The sequence below is a fragment of the Leucopleurus acutus genome (genome assembly GCF_964270905.1).
Source record: "Leucopleurus acutus genome assembly, chromosome: 16".
In the NCBI taxonomy this organism is placed as follows: domain Eukaryota; kingdom Metazoa; phylum Chordata; class Mammalia; order Artiodactyla; family Delphinidae; genus Leucopleurus; species Leucopleurus acutus.
The window spans coordinates 22,387,265-22,406,011 of record NC_139158.1 but is presented as its reverse complement, the minus strand read 5'-3'; the positions used below and the strand labels follow the sequence as shown (position 1 = coordinate 22,406,011).

The following is an 18,747-nucleotide window of genomic DNA, read 5'->3' as shown; positions in this document are numbered from 1 at the left end:
CTGAGCCACTCCATGAGGAGATATGGACTTTGACAAAGTAACTTGGGGCTTCTGGTTTCTTCACAGCCCTCCCCCAAACCAACACATCACAAAGGGCTCCTCGCTTAGGGTCAGTGGGTGGCCATTGAGGGTTGTCACTTGGTGCACAGGAAGCAGCAGTTTTTGTCCCTTCTCTCACTCCTGCCCTCTCTCCCCATCTCTTTCTCTTCCCCTTGCACACACCAGCCTCATACAAACCAGCTGGGAGCCTCAAGGCTCCAAGTCTTTTATGCAGCCTGCCCTGAGGCTGGCTCTTCGGCAAGTCTGGCCTGTGTGTCTCACACCCCCTTTGTGTCCATTCTGAGAACTGCAAGGCATCCTGCAGCCCCTGTACATGGTGGCCCTCTCCCCGCTGTCCCTTTGGTTCTTGTAACAACTCTCCAACAGGCTTATTGCAAACCTGCTAAACGCCAGGCCCTGAAAAATACAAACTCAGTGTTCTGAGATTCAATCATTCAACATACACAATGGGAACATTCTACTAACATAGTAAGGGCTGTGCTGGGCACTTCTGTGTTCATTAGTTTTATTCCCTCCATCCATCTATCCATCCACTGTGCATACGTTTATGCAACCATATATTTGACACTCTTTAAACTTAGGACCTGCTATGTGTCACACTGAAGCACAAAATTCTTCAAATTTCCACAACATCAGGATACGACACACGGTAGGTTCTAAATAAAAGGGTGTAGAATAAGTAGATGAATGAGTTAACTAAATGGAGGATGATAGAAGCGGAAGGGTTTGGTAGTCACCCTGTCTCAAGCCCGTCTTGTTCTAGCAACTCCCAGTCTCCGTTTCGAGCAACCAGTGCTTCCTCGGCCTGGGACCCTGTCAAAATCATTCTAAAGTGGAAGAGTGTGGTGGGAGTGGGGAGATAGGTGAGTGGGGACCTCACTCTCTGGTCTCTATAGTTTATAAGCCATGTGCATCCCTATCCCACGTCATGGTGCCTCCAGAGCTCACCAGCTGAGATGCAAGCTGTGGTGGAGGCGGCTACACGTCCACCGAAATCTTTTACTTCCTTTAGACATAGAGCAGGGCCGTATTTCCCAGCCTTTCTGTTGGGTGGAGCGATATTCGCCATCTCCAGGCCTGGGCCACGGACACCACTGGTGGCGCCCCTTTGCCTCTCGGCACCAATAGCTGGCCAGATACAGAGGGAAGGGCAGGAAGCTCGGGGGTCCTAGGGGAGGACGTCACAGGCTGGAAGGGACCTGGGTCCTTGAAAGACTGTGGGGAACAGAGTCCCCTCATCTCCACCCTCTGGCTGCTAACTGGGCTCCGTGCAAGCAAGAAATAAACTTGTAATTCTGCTAAGCCACTGAAATGCAGATGTTTGTGTTTCCATAGTTAGCGTTACCTTGATTGACACGGAAGTACCATTACCTTTGCAGCTGATGGGCTCCGATCTATTGCCCTCAAAAAACAGCTTCAACTCCGGGGCCTTCTTGACATCAAACTCCTTCCGAAGTTCCTTCTCAACCGTGATGTCCACTTTGCCAAAGCCAATCCCGTTCTTGCCTTTGCCCATGATCTCCACGGCTTTGCCCAGCTCCTCAGCTAAGTCCCTGGATTGCTCTGAGGATGGGTTGTCTGAAAGAGGCAGTATGAAGACAGAACTCACTAGAGCTTTTCCTGCATCCCTGTCTCCCAAGGAGGAGGTTTTGTCTGGCCTGCTTAGCTCCGGGGCTTTTCTGGTGCCCCACTGCTAGTGGGTAGATTCAGAAATGTGACAAGATGTGAGACACACGGTTCAGGAAATTGGTCGGTTTGGGAGACACACATCAGGTTTCTTTGGGTTCAGTAACACTGGAAACAATACAACCCTGGGCAACTTAATCTCCTGAAGCTCCAATTTCCTCATAGATAAAGTGGGGAAATAGTGGCTACCTTGTGAAGTTGTCAAAAGATTTATTTTACAATCAGTTGTATTGTGCTTATTACTTTCTCAGAGTTTTACATGGATTAAGCCATTTAATCCTCCTAGTACCCTATGGGATAGGTACTGCTATTATTATCTCACTGTTATAGATGAGGAAACTGTTGCACAATTGAAATGACACCTACTTGCCCGAGGCCCCATGGCAGCAGGAGGTATAGCAGGATGGGACCCACTCGCTCTGGCTCCGGAGTGCTTGCTCTCTAACCTCCACTGGGCATGTCCAACCCTTAGCACAACGCCTAGAACTTGGTCAGTACATAATGTATTCTTACTAGCACCATTATTATTGTAAAATTTCTATCAGAAGTTATAGTGAGGGGGAGAGAAAGAGAGAGAGAGGGAGGGAATGAGGGAGGGAGGGAGGGAGAAGAGGGGAGAGAGAGAAGGGGGAGAGGGAGGGAGAGGGAGGGAGGAAGGGGGAGGGAGGGAAGGAGGAAGGGGAGGAGAGAGAGAGAGAGAGAGAGAGAGAGAGAGAGAATGCCATCTAGTGGAACTTCCTGGACCTAACAGGCCAATTTGGGCCCCTCCAGTTGCCCTGTAACCGCATGTAATACAGCAGGGGACTCTCTCGTGGAAAGGCAGCCAGATGTGGGAAGGGTAAGGATGGAGGGAGGTTATGATGATCTCCTACGCACTCAGCCCATCCCCTTGGTCTGGGGTGTTGAAGAGACCTGACACTATCATGTTGCTGGGCAGCGGGGTGGCATTTGGAGTGAGGAGCCCTTTTCTGGAAAGAGCCTCAGGGGCCTGACATGTGATCCCAGCAGCAGGAGAGGTCTTCCTGGCCTAAATGGGGGGGTGGGGTGGGGGCTAAAAGGCAGGCAGTTTTGCCTCCCTTCCTCCTGAGAGGATTGTGAAACTGCAGGCCCCTCGCTGGTCCCTCACCGACTGGTGTCTGCAGCAGGTGGGCCGAGCCAGGGCAGGGGGCCATTAATTCCCTTTCAAGCCAGAACAGTTTATCTTTTTCAAACTCCCTTGTCCATCTGGAGCATTTGGAAAAAGTGCAAATCACTTCCAATGCTATGGGCAAGTTCCAAGTCCCACAGAGAGGGCTTTTGTAAAGCAAAACCCAGAAGGCTAGGCCTGGGACAGCTGGCACACGCCCTATTGCCAGTCAGCACACCTGCTCCAGTGATGGAACCCGAAAGTGAATGATCGTTTTCATTAAACTCCCAATCAAGGGACAGGAAGTGGGAATTTTTGCCTCCCTTGTAGATCGATGCCTTTCCACGGCCTGCTTTGTCACCATCATCGCCTTCGATACCCCCATCCATCACCACCAGCAGGTGCTGGCCTGTTGCCAGCCACTCCGGCCTGCAGGCTTCTCCTCTGCCTCCCTCGTGGAGTCGGCAGTGCCTGGCTCAGGGCTGCTAACTGACATAGCATCCAAATCAGAGTTTCTAAGGGTACGAGCTTGGGGCAAGGGAAACACTTGTCTAAACAGTGGAATTTTTGAGGTTCCACACACAGCCCAGTGGTCTTCAGTGTCCAAAATGGAAGTGAGAGATAGAGGTTGTGACAGCTGGGATCTGAGAGCTGGATGGATGGCACCTAACAGTAACGGTAATGGGATTCATTCACTCATTCATCTGACAAATCTTTTTTAGAATCTTCCATGTGCCAGGAAATGTTTTAGGTATTGGGGACTTAACAACAAACAGATTGATAAAAATCACTGCTCTCATTGGAGAAGGCAGAAAAAAAACAAAATAAAGAAGCAGACTACATTCTATGTTAGATGCTAAGTGCTATGGAGAAAAAAGAAGCAGAGGTGCAAGTTGGGAGTGTCAGGGGAATGGAGTTTATGTAGAGAGGCGAAAGGAGGCCTCACTGAGAAGGAACGTTTTAATAAAGACTGAAGAAGATAAGGGAGCAAGCTGTGTGCTTGCTTACAGAAGGGAGAGAGTTCCAGACAAAGGAGCCGTACGTGCAAAGGCCCTGAGGTGGGAGCACGTGCAACATGTTTGAGGGATGACAAGAAATCCATTGGGTCTGGAACAGAGTGAGCTGGGGTGAGGTCAGGTGACACAGGCCGTGTAGACCACCGAATAAACTTTGGCCTTTCCTCCGAGGGTTGTGGAAATTACTGGAGGGTTTGGAGCCGAGTTAGATGTGATGACTTACTCTTTTACTGGATTGTTCTGAATGTTATATGGAGATTAGACCAAAGAGAAAAAAGGAGATAGCTGGAGCCACTGTAATAATCCAGGTGAGAGATAGTAATGGCTTGAACCAGGCGAGCGGTGAGAAATGGTCAGAGCCTAGAGGGATCTTGGAAGAGTTGACAGGATTTACTGACGGATTGGAGGTGGAGTGTAAATGAAAGAAATCAAGGATGACTCTGACCTTTTGACCTGAGCAACCAGAAGGATGATGATGGTGATGATGGTGGTGGTAATGATAACAAGATAACAACGTTTATTGAACACTTACTATGCCAAGTGCTTTGCTAAGTGTTACACGTATTATCTTGGTGAATCCTCAGAACAACGCTATGAGTCATCTGCTATTACAGGTGAGGAATGTTAGACAAGGAAACGGAAGCCCAGAGGTTTCACAGCTAGCAAGCATTAGGCTGAGTGCAGCTCCATGGCTGACTGACTCCGAGATCCATGCTCTAACTGACCTCCTAGGTAAGCTGGTCTGAAAAATGTTCCTTTTTTCCTGGAGGGGTGGGTTTCCCATCTCCCCTGCTCTGAGTGGTTCTCATCAAAGCAGATAGACTCTGGAGAGCCAAATCCACTCTTTACAATTTACAGTACTATTTACTAGTTTCTGTCTTTTTAAAATTTGCCTTTAGGGCTTTGGAGCCTTGAATCCTGAGTGTGTAAAGGTGAAATGGATGCGTACACCCCTCAGGTCTTGGTGCCTGTCTCATGAGGCATGGAGACACAACTCAGCTGTACATTCATTGGAACCTGGGCAAAGCAGTGCCCAGTGGACAGTGGACAGGCAGGGAGCCTTTCGCTGGGAGGCTGAGAGCTCCTATAGGTATAGCCCTCCTCAGGTTCTAACTCCACCTAAGGTTCATCTTCTGGCATATAGTGGGCACTCAATTAACATGAATTCCTTAGGTTGCCTCATAAAACAGAGACAGTTATGGTGGCTTTACAGCACTGGTGGTCCAGGCAAGGTGTTTTTTAAACATCTCTGCACTTCAGTTTCCTCATCTATAGAATGGGGGTGGTAATAGCTCCCATACCTTAGAATGAGCCTACATAGTAAGACAAGGTAAGCAAAGCTCTGGCACAGAACTGCCCAATAAACATTCACTATTATGATGACATGGGGGAAATCCTTGGTCTTGCTCTGACCAGACGCTCTCTGGGGAGGGAGAGTCCTACGGAGATATCAGGATCTTCAGCAGATCTTCTGGTTCTGGGGGAAGGAAGACAATGGTGACCAGCACCAAGTCATCCAACACAAGGCTGAGGCCTATTGTGTGGCTCTCCCGTGGGTTTTGGGGTAAAAAAATGGGACCCAGGGTCGCATTAGAGTTGTCAGTGGCTCTCTGACTGTCTGCTTGGTGTGTAAATGTGTTAATGGCTAATGGACCTAGATCAATGTTTGCCTGGGTCTTTAGTAGATAACCCCAGTCTCCCTTTTCTGAGCAGCCAATGTGGGTCACGGTAGGGACTGATGGATGGGGGAGCTGTGAGTGTAGGGACTGGAGATTAGCTCCCAGCACAGGGAGCTGGAGTCTGCATTTCTTTAGACTGTGGTTCTCAACAGGGCACATTTGGCCATATCTGGAGACATTACTTGTTGTCACATCTGGAATTCTACTGGCATCTAGTGAGTAAAGGCAAGGGATGCTACTAAATACCCTACAGTGCAGGGACACCCTCCTCACATCACACACACACACACACACACACACAGCAAAGAATTAGCCAGCCAGGCAGGGTCTTGGTGCTCCGGCCGGGTGTCAAGCCTGAGCCTCTGAGGTGGGAGAGCCAAGTTCAGGACATTGGGCCACCAGAGACCTCACAGCCTCATGTAATATCAATCGGCGAGAGCTCTGCCAGAGATCTCTGTCTTAACACTAAGACCCAGCTCCACCCAACGGCCAGCAAGCTCCAGTGCTGGACGCCCCATGACAAACAACTAGCAAGACAGGAACACAACCCCACCCATTAGCAGAGAAGCTGCCTAAAGTCATACTAAGTTCACAGACACCCCAAAACACACCACCAGGTGTCGCCCTGCCCACCAGAAGGACAAGATCTAGCCCCAGCCACCAGAACACAGGCACAAGTCCCCTCTACCAGGAAGCCTACACAAGCCACTGAACCAACCTCACCCACTGGGGGCAGACACCAAAAACAATGGGAACTACGAACCTGCAGCCTGTGAAAAGGAGACCCTAAACACAGTAAGTTAAACAAAATGAGAAGACAGAGAAACATGCAGCAGATGAAGGAGCAAGGTAAAACCCCACCAGACCAAACAAATGAAGAGGAAATAGACAGTCTACCTGAAAAAGAATTCAGAGTAATGATAGTAAAGATGATCCCAAATCCTGGAAATAGAATGGAGAAAATACAAGAAACGTTTAACAAGGACCTAGAAGAACTAAAGAGCAAACGAACAATGATGAACAACACAATAAATGAAATTAAAAATTCACTAGAAGGAATCAATAGCAGAAAAACTGAGGCAGAAGAATGGATAAGTGATCTGGAAGATAAAATAGTGGAAATAACTACCACAGAGCAGAATAAAGAAAAAATAATGAAAAGAATTGAGGACAGTCTCAGGGACATCTGGGACAACATTAAACGCACCAACATTCATATAATAGGGGTCCCAGAAGAAGAAGAGAAAAAGAAAGTGGTCTGAGAAAATATTTGAAGAGATTATAGTTGAAAAATTCCCTAACATGGGAAAGGAAATAGTCAATCAAGTCCAGGAAGCAGAGAGTCCCATACAGGATAAATCCAAGGAGAAACACACAAAGACACATATTAATCAAACTATCAAAAATTAAATACAAAGAAAAAATATTAAAAGAAGCAAGGGAAAAGTAACAAATAACATACAAGGGAATCACCATAAGGTTAACAGCTGATCTTTCAGCAGAAACTCTTCAAGCCAAAAGGGAGTGGCAGGACATATTTAAAGTGATGAAAGGGAAAGACCTACAACCAAGATTACTCTACCCAGCAAGGATCTCATTCAGATTCAATGGAGAAATTAAAACCTTTACAGACATCAAAAGTTAAGAGAATTCAGCACCACCAAACCAGCTTTACAACAAATGCTAAAGAAACTTCTCTAGGCAGGAAACACAAGAGAAAGAAAAGACCTACCAAAAAAAAAAAACCCAAAAATAATTAAGAAAATGGTGAAAGGAACATACATATCAATAATTACCTTAAATGTAAATGGATTAAATGCTCCAACCAAAAGACACAGAGTAGCTGAATGGATACAAAAACAAGACCCATATACATGCTGTCTACAAGAGACACACTTCAGACCTAGGGACACATACAGACTGAAAGTGAGGGGATGGAAAAAGATATTCCATGCAAATGGAAACCAAAAGAAAGCTGGAGTAGCAATACTCATATCAGACAAAATAGACTTTAAAATAAAGACTATTACAAGAGACAAAGAAGGACACTACATAATGATCAAGGGATCAATCCAAGAAGACGATATAACAATTGTAAATATTTATGCACCCAACATAGGAGCACCTCAATACATAAGGCAAATGCTAAGAGCCATAAAAGGGGAAATCGACAGTAACACAGTAATCATAGGGGTCTTTAACACCCCACCTTCACCAATGGACAGATCATCCAAAATGAAAATAAATAAGGAAACACAAGCTTTAAATGATACATTAAACAGGATGGACTTCATTGATATTTATAGGACATTCCATCCAAAAACAACAGAATACACTTTCTTCTCAAGTGCTCATGGAACATTCTCCAGGATAGATCATATCTTGGGTCACAAATCAAGCCTCGGTAAATTTAAGAAAATTGAAATCCTATCAAGTATCTTTTCCAACAACACTGCGAGACTAGATATCAATTACAGGGAAAAAACTGTAAAAGATACAAAGACTTAGAGGCTAAACAATATGCTACTAACTAACCAAGAGATCACTGAAGAAATCAAAGAAGAAATTTTAAAATACCTATAAATAAATGACAATGAAAACACAACATCCCAAAACCTATGGGATGTAGCAAAAGCAGTTCTAAGAGGGAAGTTTATAGCAATAAAATCCTACCTCAAGAAACAAGAAAAATCTCAAATAAACAGCCTAACCTTACACCTAAAGCAATTAGAGAAAGAAGAACAAAAAAATCCCCAAAGTTAGCAGAAGGAAAGAAATCATAAAGATCAGATCAGAAAGAAATGAAAAAGAAATGAAGAAAATAATAGTAAAGATCAATAAAACTAAAAGCTGGTTCTTTGAGAAGATAAATAAAATTGATAAACTTTTAGCCAGAAAAAAAGGGAGAAGACTAAGATCAACAGAATTAGAAATGAAAAAGGAGAAGTAACAACTGACACTGCAGAAATACAAAGGATCATAAGAGATTACAACAAGCAACTATATGCCAATAAAATGGACAACTTGGAAGAAATGGACAAATTCTTAGAAAAGTACAACCTTCCAAGACTGAACCAGGAAGAAATAGAAAATATGAACAGACCAGTCACAAGCACTGAAAGTGAAACTGTGATGAATGCAAGAATTCTTCAATATATGCAAATCAATCAATGAGATACACCATATTAACAAACTGAAGGATAAAAACCTGTGATCAGGGGCTTCCCTGGTGGCAGAGTGGTTAAGAATCCGCCTGCCAATGCAGGGGACACGGGTTCGAGCCCTGGTCTGGGAAGATCCCACATGCCACAGAGCAACTAGGCCCGTGAGCCACAACTACTGAGCCTGCACGTCTGGAGCCTGTGCTCCACAACAAGAGAGGCCGTGAGAGTGAGAGGCCCGTGCACCACGATGAAGAGCGGCCCCCGCTTGCCGCAACTAGAGAAAGCCCTCGCACAGAAACGAAGACCCAACACAGTCTAAAATAAATATAAAAATAAATAAATAAAAAATTTTAAAAAAAAACCTATGATCATCTCAATAGATGCAAAAAAAAGCTTTCAACAAAATTCAACACCCATTTATGATAAAAACTCTCCAGAAAGTAGGCACAGAGGGAACCTACCTCAACATAATAAAGGTCATATATGACAAACCTACAGCCAACATCGGTTCTCAATGGTGAAAAACTGAAACCATTTCCTGTAAGATGGGGAACAAGACAAGGTTGCCCACCCTCACCACTATTATTCAACATAGTTTTGGAAGTTCTAGCCATGGCAATCAGAGAAGAAAAAGAAGTAAAAGGAATCCAAATCAGAAAAGAAGAAGTAAAACTGTCACTGTTTGCAGATGACATGATACTATACATAGAGAATCCTAAAGATGCTACTTTAGGATTACAGAAAACTACTAGAGGTAATCAATGAATTAGGTGAAGTAGCAGGATACAAAATTAATACTCAGAAATCTCTTGCATTCCTATACAGATAAACCCACGCACATATGGTCACCTTATCTTTGACAAAGGAGGCAAGAATATACAATGGAGAAAAGACAGCCTCTTCAATAAGTGGTGCTGGGAAAACAGGACAGCTACATATAAAAGAATGAAATTAAAACACTCCCTAGCACCATACACAGAAATAAACTCAAAATGGATTAAAGGCCTAAATGTAAGGCCAGACACTACAAAACTCTTAGAGGAAAACATAGGCAGAACACTCCATGACATAAATCACAGCAAGATCCTTTTTAACCCACCTCCTAGAGAAATGGAAATAAAAACAAAAATAAACAAATGGGACCTAATGAAACTTAAAAGCTTTTGCACAGCAAAGGAAACCATAAACAAGACGAAAAGACAACCCTCACAGTGGGAGAAAATATTTGCAAATGAAGCAACTGACAAAGGATTAATCTCTAAAATATACAAGCAGCTCATGCAGCTCAATATAAAAAAAAAACAAACAACCCAATCCAAAAATGGGCGGACAACCTAAATAGACATTTCTCCAAAGAAGATATACAGAGTGCCAACAAACACATGAAAGGATGCTCAACATCATTAATCATTAGAGAAATGCAAATCAAAACCACAATGAGGTATCAGCTCACACTGGTCAGAATGCATCATCAAAAAAATCTACAAACAATAAATGCTGGAGAGGGTGTGGAGAAAAGGGAACCCTCTTGCACTGTTGGTGGGAATGTAAATTGATACAGCCGCTATGGAGAACAGTATGGAGGTTCCTTAAAAAAACTAAAAATAGAACTACCATATGACCCAGCAATCCCACTACTGGGCATATACCCTGAGAAAACCATAAGTCAAAAAGAGACATGTACCACAATGTTCATTGCAGCACTATTTACAGTAGACCTGGAAGCAACCTAAGTGTCCATCAACAGATGAATGGATAAAGGAGATGTGGCACATATATACAATGGAATATTACTCAGCCATAACAAGGAACGAAAGTGAGTTATCTGTAGTGAGGTGGATGGACCTAGAGTTCGTCATACTGAGTGAAGTAAGTCAGAAAGAGAAAAACAAATACTGTATGCTAACACATACATATGGAACCTAAAAAAAAAAAAAAAAAGGTTCTGATGAACCTAGGGGCAGGAAAGGAATAAAGACTCAGATGTAGAGAATGGACTTGAGGACACGGGGAGGGGGAAGGGTAAGCTGGGTCGAAGTGAGAGAGTAGCATTGACATATATACACTACCAAATGTAAAACAGATAGCTAGTGGGAAGCAGCTGCATAGCATAGGGAGATCAGCTCGGTGTTTTGTGACCACCTAGAGGGGTGGGATAGGGAGGGTGGGAGGGAGGTGCAAGAGGCAGGGGATATGAGGACATATGTATACGTATAGCTGATTCACTTTGTTATACAGCAGAAACTAACCCAACATTGTAAAGCAATTATACATCAATAAAGATGTTTAAAAAAAAGGGGGGGGGCATTAGCCAGCCAAAATATCAATAGTGCTGAGGACGAGAAACCTCACTTTAGAACAAGTTCAAGATCAAGCATGGAAAAGGATTCTGAGAATAACCCTCTCTCCATTCCATAGGGTGATTTATAGTGTACAGATGTGCTCACAAGTGATAAGGACTTCAGGGTGGTCTCCAACCCTTTCTAGTTCCTCAAGGGCCAGCCAACAAATTTCTCTGACCATTGCAGTGACCTACAAGCCCCTAAAGACTCTGCTCCTCACTCTTCTGATCTTATTTCCCACTACTTTTCAACAACTCAGCTTAGCCACCCTGCAGATTCCCACCTCAGGGCCTTTGCACTTGCCACTCCCTCTGCCTGAAATGCTCTCCTGGAGGTTGCTGCTTTACTGCCTTCAGGTCTTTGTTCAGTTGTCACCTTCTCAGGAAAGCCTTCCCTGGCCACCCTGGCCACAACAACAGCCGTACCTCCACCCACTCCTTGCACTCCCTAAGAGTTCTGCTTTTTCTCCATAGTACTTTTACCCTGAAGATATGCTACCTTTTTTACTTCTTTACCAGTTTATCTTGAGTCTCCCCTCCCTGGGATAAAAGTTCCAAAAAGCAAGGATGTCTGTCTGCTTTGTTCACCACTCAGTGCCTAGAATATATCTGGTATGTAATAAGTATTCAATAAATGTTGAGTGAATGAATGAATGTCTCAATTATCAGCACAGTTTAAGATGGATTGAGTGTTAGACCTGCTCTGAAATGTAAGACAGGGACAATGAGACCAAGCCCTGTGCCTGGAATACAGGTCTCAGTAAATGGTCGTCCCCATCATCACCACTGTGGTCCTCATTATCATTCTCATTCACCATCTACATCATCATCTAACCTGCTCCCAGGGCACCATCTTGCCACCTCGGCTTTAGGGATGATTACTAATTACTAATTAATGAACCCAGAAACAGCTCTTGTTAAGTCTCATTTTGACCTCTCTCTGCTAAACGTAGCCTTCCCTTTTCTCCTGTCTCATTCATGGGGAACATCGTGGGCCAAAGGAAAGCTCATTTATTCATTCAGCATCTCCTCAGGCCTGCCATGCTCCAAGCACAATCCCAGATGTTAGCAATCAAGAGATGAATAAGGGCTTCCCTGGTGGCGCAGTGCTTGAGAGTCCGCCTGCCGATGCAGGGGACACGGGTTCGTGCCCCAGTCCGGGAAGATCCCTACATGCCGTGGAGCGGCTGGGCCCGTGAGCCATGGCCGCTGAGCCTGCGCATCTGGAGCCTGTGCTCCACAACGGGAGAGGCCACAACTGTGAGAGGCCCGCGTACCGCAAAAAAAAAAAAAAAAAAAAAAAGAGAGATGAATAAGATTTGACCCCTGTGCCCGGTGGAGCTCACAAGTTTAAAAGCATTTTCAGGGCTTCCCTGGTGGCGCAGTGGTTGAGAGTCCGCCTGCCGATGCAGGGGACACGGGTTCGTGCCCCGGTCTGGGAGGATCCCACATGCCGCGGAGCGGCTGGGCCCGTGAGCCATGGCCGCTGAGCCTGCGCGCCCGGAGCCTGTGCTCCGTAACGGGAGAGGCCACGGCAGTGAGACGCCCGCGTACCGCAAAAAAAAAAAAAAAAAAAGCATTTTCAATACAGTGTGGCAAATGCTATGAAAAGGAGTGTGCAGAGGGCTGAGTGAGCGTGGGAGGGCCTAGGTAGGAGTAAGGTGGACACAGCCTCTTGACAGAGCAATTCCATGAACTTAAACCTCACAATCCAGGTGAAGAAGTTCAGGAAGAACACTACAGGTGGAGGGAACTGCAAGTGTAAAGGCCAGGAGGCCAATGCCAGTGTGACCTACCTGGTGGCCACACTCAGAGTGCAGAGCACAGAGTTCAAGTGGAGTGGAGAAGGAGGCCTGGTTAGGTCAAGCAGAGGACATTTTAGCCGTGTTAAGGAGTTTGGGGACTTAGAGGATCTTTGGGGGTTTTTAATCAGGGAGTGACCCAATCAGATTTGCATTTTAGAAAACAAAATTTCTCTGGGTACACTGTAGAGACGGCACTGGAGGGGGAAGGGAGACCATCTAGAAGATGCTGCAGTGGTTCGTGGCGGGGAATGGTGAGGCCAGAACTAAGGCCACGGCAGGGGGATGGGGAGAAATAGTGATTGCAGAGGGCTTCAGGAAGTGGTTTCAACAGGATTTGGTGACGATTAGAGACGAGAGTAGAAAGGAGTTAAGAATGATCTTGGATTTCTGACTTTGACATCATGTGGATAACAGTGCTGTCAGTCAAGACAGGACGTGAGCAGAAGCTTGTCGTTGGAGCAAATCAAAGATGCTGAGGTCTATTTTGGACACACGTGGCATTGAGATGTGCGAGGGATATCCAAGAGCAAAGATCACCCTGGGTGTTGGCTCTTGAGCCTGGGGTCCTTGGAGAGATGAGAAAGTGGGCGGCAGCTAAGGATTTGAGAGTTACCAGGGCACTATTTCCCTGGAGACAATATTGGAAAGACCTATTTGTAAAAAGCCATTTACTCCTGGGAAAAAAGTTTTTATAATGCTTGCCCCAAGTCATTCGTTTTTCCAGAGGTGACTTTAAAGGGTCTGCCAGCTTTTGAGAATTCATTTTGATTTAAACTGTGTATTTGAAGGCATCAAATACTCAAATGAAATGAGTTGGAGTGTCTTTTAGACAGCATCTCTGCTGGTGTTCACCGCTTTGAAATACCTGCTGGTGGGAAGGCTTTAAATTTAAACCATTCAAATTGGTTGTTATCAAGTGCAATTAAAGTATATAAAATGGATTAACTTCCTTTGTAGCCCCAGGTTCGAAGTCAATCCAATCCCTAAGTTACAAGACAACAGTTATCGCCCCAAAGAGCCATGAACTTGCCCTGCTGCCCTGATTAAAACACAGTAGTCAGGACTTCCCTGGTGGCACAGTGGTTAAGAATCCGCCTGCCAATGCAGCAGACATGGGTTCGATCCCTGGTCCGGGAAGATCCCACATGCCACGGAACAGCTAAGCCCATGTGCCACAGCTACTGAGCCTGCGCTCTAGAGCCTGCGAGCCACAACTACCGAAGCCCCTCACCTAAAGCCCGTGCTCCGCAACAAGAGAAGCCTGCGCCCTGCAATGAAGAGTAGCCCCCGCTCACCGCAACTAGAAAAAGCCCACGTGCAGAAATGAAAACCCAACACAGCCAAAAATAAAAGCAAATAAATAAGTTCATTAAAAATAAACAGAGTAGTCACGGGCAGAGCTTGCATTCTCACACGGACAGGATAGGTGATCCAGGCTTGGCGACCTGCTGTGCCATTCTGGAAGGGTAAATGAGTGTCGCGATGTGTGTTGTGTCGTGCAAAGAATGTGGCTCTAAATCCTTCTGAGGGTCTGAGGGTCTAGGATTCAGGGTTTAAGGCTGCAGCAAAAAAGAGAAGATGGCTTAGATGTCTGACCTGTGCAAACCATTAACTCATAATCCACAGCAGGTAGAGCAGCTGCAGAGTTCTCAGTTCTTCTGAGAAAGCAACCATAAAACAAATGTTCAAGTAGTGGCCCAAGTCTTGGTGTGGATGAGGGATGCAGGGAACCAGCTGGAGGAGTAGTTCAGCAAAGTGGAAATCATGTCCTGCTCACAGGCTCGTGTAAAGAAAGTGGCCCAAACTGGATCTCTCCTAGGTCTTGCTCCATGGGCTTGAAGTAAAATTAGGCATGCATCCTGACACTTTGAAGGAAACAAACCATTAACAGCCTGAGCTGGATGGAAGTCAGAGGCTTGGAACTATTTTGATGGAACTTTACACAACAGCCATGCTCCACACTGGATGGAGGCAAAATGACCCAATTAGATTTTCCCTTCTGTGAACTACCAAGGTTAAGGGCACAACAAGAATGTTTTTGTTCTATGTTGCTATGAAGTAGCTGCACAAGCCAGCTGAGGAAGCACTGGGATCCCTGGTAACTGAGCTGCTGATACTGTCACTTACCCGACTCCCCCACTGAAGGGGCGTCACTCGGAGAGAATGTATCGAATGAGAAGAGACAAAGATTGAGGAAGGAGCTGGGAGGCCTGAATTTCAGGCAGGGGACACAAACTCAGATACCAGAGGAGTGAGGCAGGGGTGTGACTGTGTGGGATTGGCTTATCCAGCCAAGATGTGGTAAACTGACAAGTATGTTTTCTGATCAAAACGGGAAATCGTTATTCAGCTCCAGCCAACTGTCACATTGCAGGAATGTAAGCCAGTGCTTCCAGAACTTTTGTTTTTTCAAGAGCAGATGTAAATTCAATTTCAATTGTGAAATGTCCCAAAATAGCGAGACAAATAGTGGCGCCACACTGGGTCATTGTAAGGATTATATGACATTTACTGGGCTATAAGGACAGTGCCTGGCCCACAGTAAGTGCTCACTATGTGACTGTTAGGAAAACCCCTTCTACCCTGTCCTAAGGCACAGACAGGTCTGTGCCAACGTCTCAGGAAAAAGAAGTCTGTTCTCTCTATCAAAATGCGGGCTGATGCAAAGCCTAACGAATAAGCGTGGGCATGCAAACTTCAGACAGTAGAGGTGATGATCTAAAAGTCTTTCTCAAGAGCGTGCCCATAACTGTGTCCCAGCAACTTAACACGCGATCTTATTTAGTCTTCACAATCATCCAGTGTGGCCCTTATGTTCACGCCCATTTTACAGAGGAGAAAACTGAGGTTCAGAATAGTAAAGACACCTGAGGGTAAATCCTGGCTTCTTGCCTTCAGTGGGACAGAGGAGCCAGATACAAATCAAGACAAGAGTGGCAACATAGTATCTTGCAAATTGCTTAATTTCCCTGGACCTCAGTATTCTCATCTGTAAATTGAGGATGACATTATATATATTATTTTTAAAATTATTATTAAAACGTGTTCTCATGTGTTTAGCAATATTTAAAACTCCTCTGGGGAGTTCCCTGGTGGCACAGTGGTTAAGAATCCGCCTGCCAGTGCAGGGGACACGGGTTCAAGCCCTGGTCAGGGAAGATCCCACCTGCCATGGAGCAACTAAGCCCATGTGCCACAACTACTGAGACTGTGCTCTAGAGCCCCCGAGGCACTACTACTGAGTCCACGTGCCACAATGACTGAAGCCCGCGCGCCTAGAGCCCATGCTCTGCAACAAGAGAAGCCACCACAACGAGAAGCCCGCGCACCACAACGAAGAGTAACCCCTGCTTGCCGCAACTAAAGTCCACGCACAGCAACGAAGACCTAGTGCAGCCAAAAATAAATAAATAAATAAATAAAACTCCTCTTGCTGCCAGGAGAAAGGGGGCAGGTCTCAGCCCACCCATCACCCACTGCCCAGGAGTGAGGGACACTCACGGAAGAGCACCATCAAGAAGCGGGTCTCATTCAGCATCTGGGTCAGGCCGGCAGGTGTTAGCACCATCAGGTTTTTCTCCACCAGGATGTGCAAGGGCTGGGACATGTTGATGCTGGCTTCCTTGACGTCCACCTCTGGTGAGCCCTGGACAGTGCCGACACAAGAGGCCACCAGCAGCAGAGACATCCAGAGCAGCTCCATTGCTGTCCTGCAGGGACAGGAACAAGAACAAGAACCCTTATCAACACAGGTGGTGGGACCCCATGTCATCACTCCCTCCCCATCTCCTTCCCTGCCAGGTCAGTTCTGATGTGGAGAACATAGCCTGAGCATGTCCCACTGCCCCCGCTAGCAGTGCCCACAGCTCAGCAAAGCAAGCTGGCAAAGGAGAGGCAAAGCGTTAGGTTAACCTCAGGGCCCACGGAAACGGCGCAGGGTTAGTTCAGAGGAGCACGGTCCCACTTGCAGCAGCAGAAAGCCAAATCACATGCCAGCCACTCAAGCCCACTGGCTCCCCGGACACTAGGTGAGAATTTTTCGGATATGAAACCCAGTCCAGAATCCCAGGGTGAGCCTCTGGGTCTCAGAGATGACTGGTCCAATCCCTATCACAGCCTCTGCTTCATGCTCCTCCAGCTCCTGCTTGAATACCTCTTTTGATGGGCAGCTCACTACTTGACAGTGTACCCCATTGGATTTCTGAGCAAATTTTCTCAAGTGTAAATATTTCTTTTAAAAGTAATCACCATAGGGGCTTCCCTGGTGGCACAGTGGTTGAGAGTCCGCCTGCCAAGGCAAGGGATGCGGGTTCGTGCCCCGGTCCGGGAAGATCCCACATGCCGCGGAGCGGCTGGGCCCGTGAGCCATGGCTGCTGAGCCTGCGCTTCCGGAGCCTGTGCTCCGCAACAGGAGAGGCCACAACGGTGGGAGACCCGCGTACCGCGAAAAAAAAAAAAATAAAAATAAAAATTTCTCCCATAACACCACCCCTGAGAAAGTGACTCTTAACAGTTTGGAATGAATCTTTACTGATGTTGAAAATGCCCGTATGAATGTATATTTGAATGTACATATGTAAACATAAGTGGAATTAGGTATGTGTACTGTTCATTGTTCCGATTGTCTTACTCAATGAGATGAAATATACCCCAGATACCTTCTGATAAGAGTACATATTAGATCTATGACATGATTTCCTTTCCTCTTTTTTTCTCATTCTTTTCTTTTTTCTTTTTATTTATTTATCTATGTTTACAATTCTTATCTGTTAGAATGGTTTGGGTCAGCAGCTGCCTCTCTGTAAGTTCCACTCTCCCTGATAACATAGGTTTTCCCTAATAATTTAAAGCATAGGATCACTGTCACAGATCTTTGCATGTTCTCCACAAGCATAGAGCCATTTTCCTGTGTAGCATACAGACTACCCAAGTGTTTTAAATAAGAAGACATATAGCAAGTTCAGATTAAACGTATAAGGAACTGAATTCCTTCGTTGAGCGCTGTATTCCTAGCACCTGGCATTTATGATAGGAAAATGAACATGAATGAATAGATACTTGATATTTCCCTGGGAAATATGTTTGGCACACTATCTGAGGATTTTTTAAAAGTAGATCTTCTATTGTAATTTTTTGGTCTAATACATAAAGAATTGTGACCAATTCTCAAGTGCTAAATTTTATAAATACCTGTAACTAAACATACTTGTCATGTACCAGGTGCTGTTTTAATGCATTCCACGTCATCACCTCTCTTATGACAACTCTACAAGGTAAGTATGGTAATATTGTAATCCCCATTTAGTGAGTATAAAATGAGGCACGTAGAGGTTAAGTGATTTGCCCAAGGCCACACAGCTAATAAGTGACAGAGTCAGGATTTTAAACAAGGCAATCTAGCTACAGAATCCATGCCCTTAACCACAATAACGTACTGCCTCTCTAGTGTCCCCCTGCAAAACTGATGTAGTGAACAGTGTTTTGAGACACTAACTGAGGCTTCCGCCCAACCACCACCCCTGGTATCCGCCATTCAATCACATCCTGTCTCAGAGGGGAGGACCGAGGCTGGCAAGAGAGAACAGAATCGGATTTTTGGTTTAGGGCTGCAAAACAGGCCTTTGAAACTCAGCAGGAACAAGACACTTGCAAGCCAGAGCTCCAGGTGCAAGAACTGGGCTTTTCAAAGAAAAGGGCTTTTGACTACTCAAAGGTTTATGCTATAAACCCTAGGTTTGGAAGAACATGTTGACAGAAGGAACAGCTACCTTCCCCAAAGGAGATAAAAGTGTGCCTTCCTAACAGGAGGGAGGAGAATGGGAAGGAGTGGCAAGAGCTTTGATGCTTCTGGGGTCCTGACAAAGGGGTCC

The 18,747-nt window shown here is 45.5% G+C and overlaps 1 protein-coding gene across 1 annotated transcript in view; it reads right to left on the bottom strand.

Moving 5' to 3' along the window:
- Positions 1 to 16,583, bottom strand: part of PDILT (protein disulfide isomerase like, testis expressed) — a gene marked incomplete at its 3' end in the record, with an annotated part of 37,161 nt that extends 20,578 nt beyond the window's left edge. Inside the window, exons 1-2 of the mRNA XM_082858183.1 lie at positions 16,379 to 16,583; positions 1,432 to 1,638 (exon numbers count right to left, since the gene is read on the bottom strand). Coding sequence (XP_082714309.1) covers positions 1,432 to 1,638; positions 16,379 to 16,580 — 409 coding nt within the window. The 5' untranslated portion in view covers positions 16,581 to 16,583. The remainder of the gene's footprint in view (positions 1 to 1,431; positions 1,639 to 16,378) is intronic.
- Between the last annotated feature and the right edge of the window lie 2,164 nt (positions 16,584 to 18,747).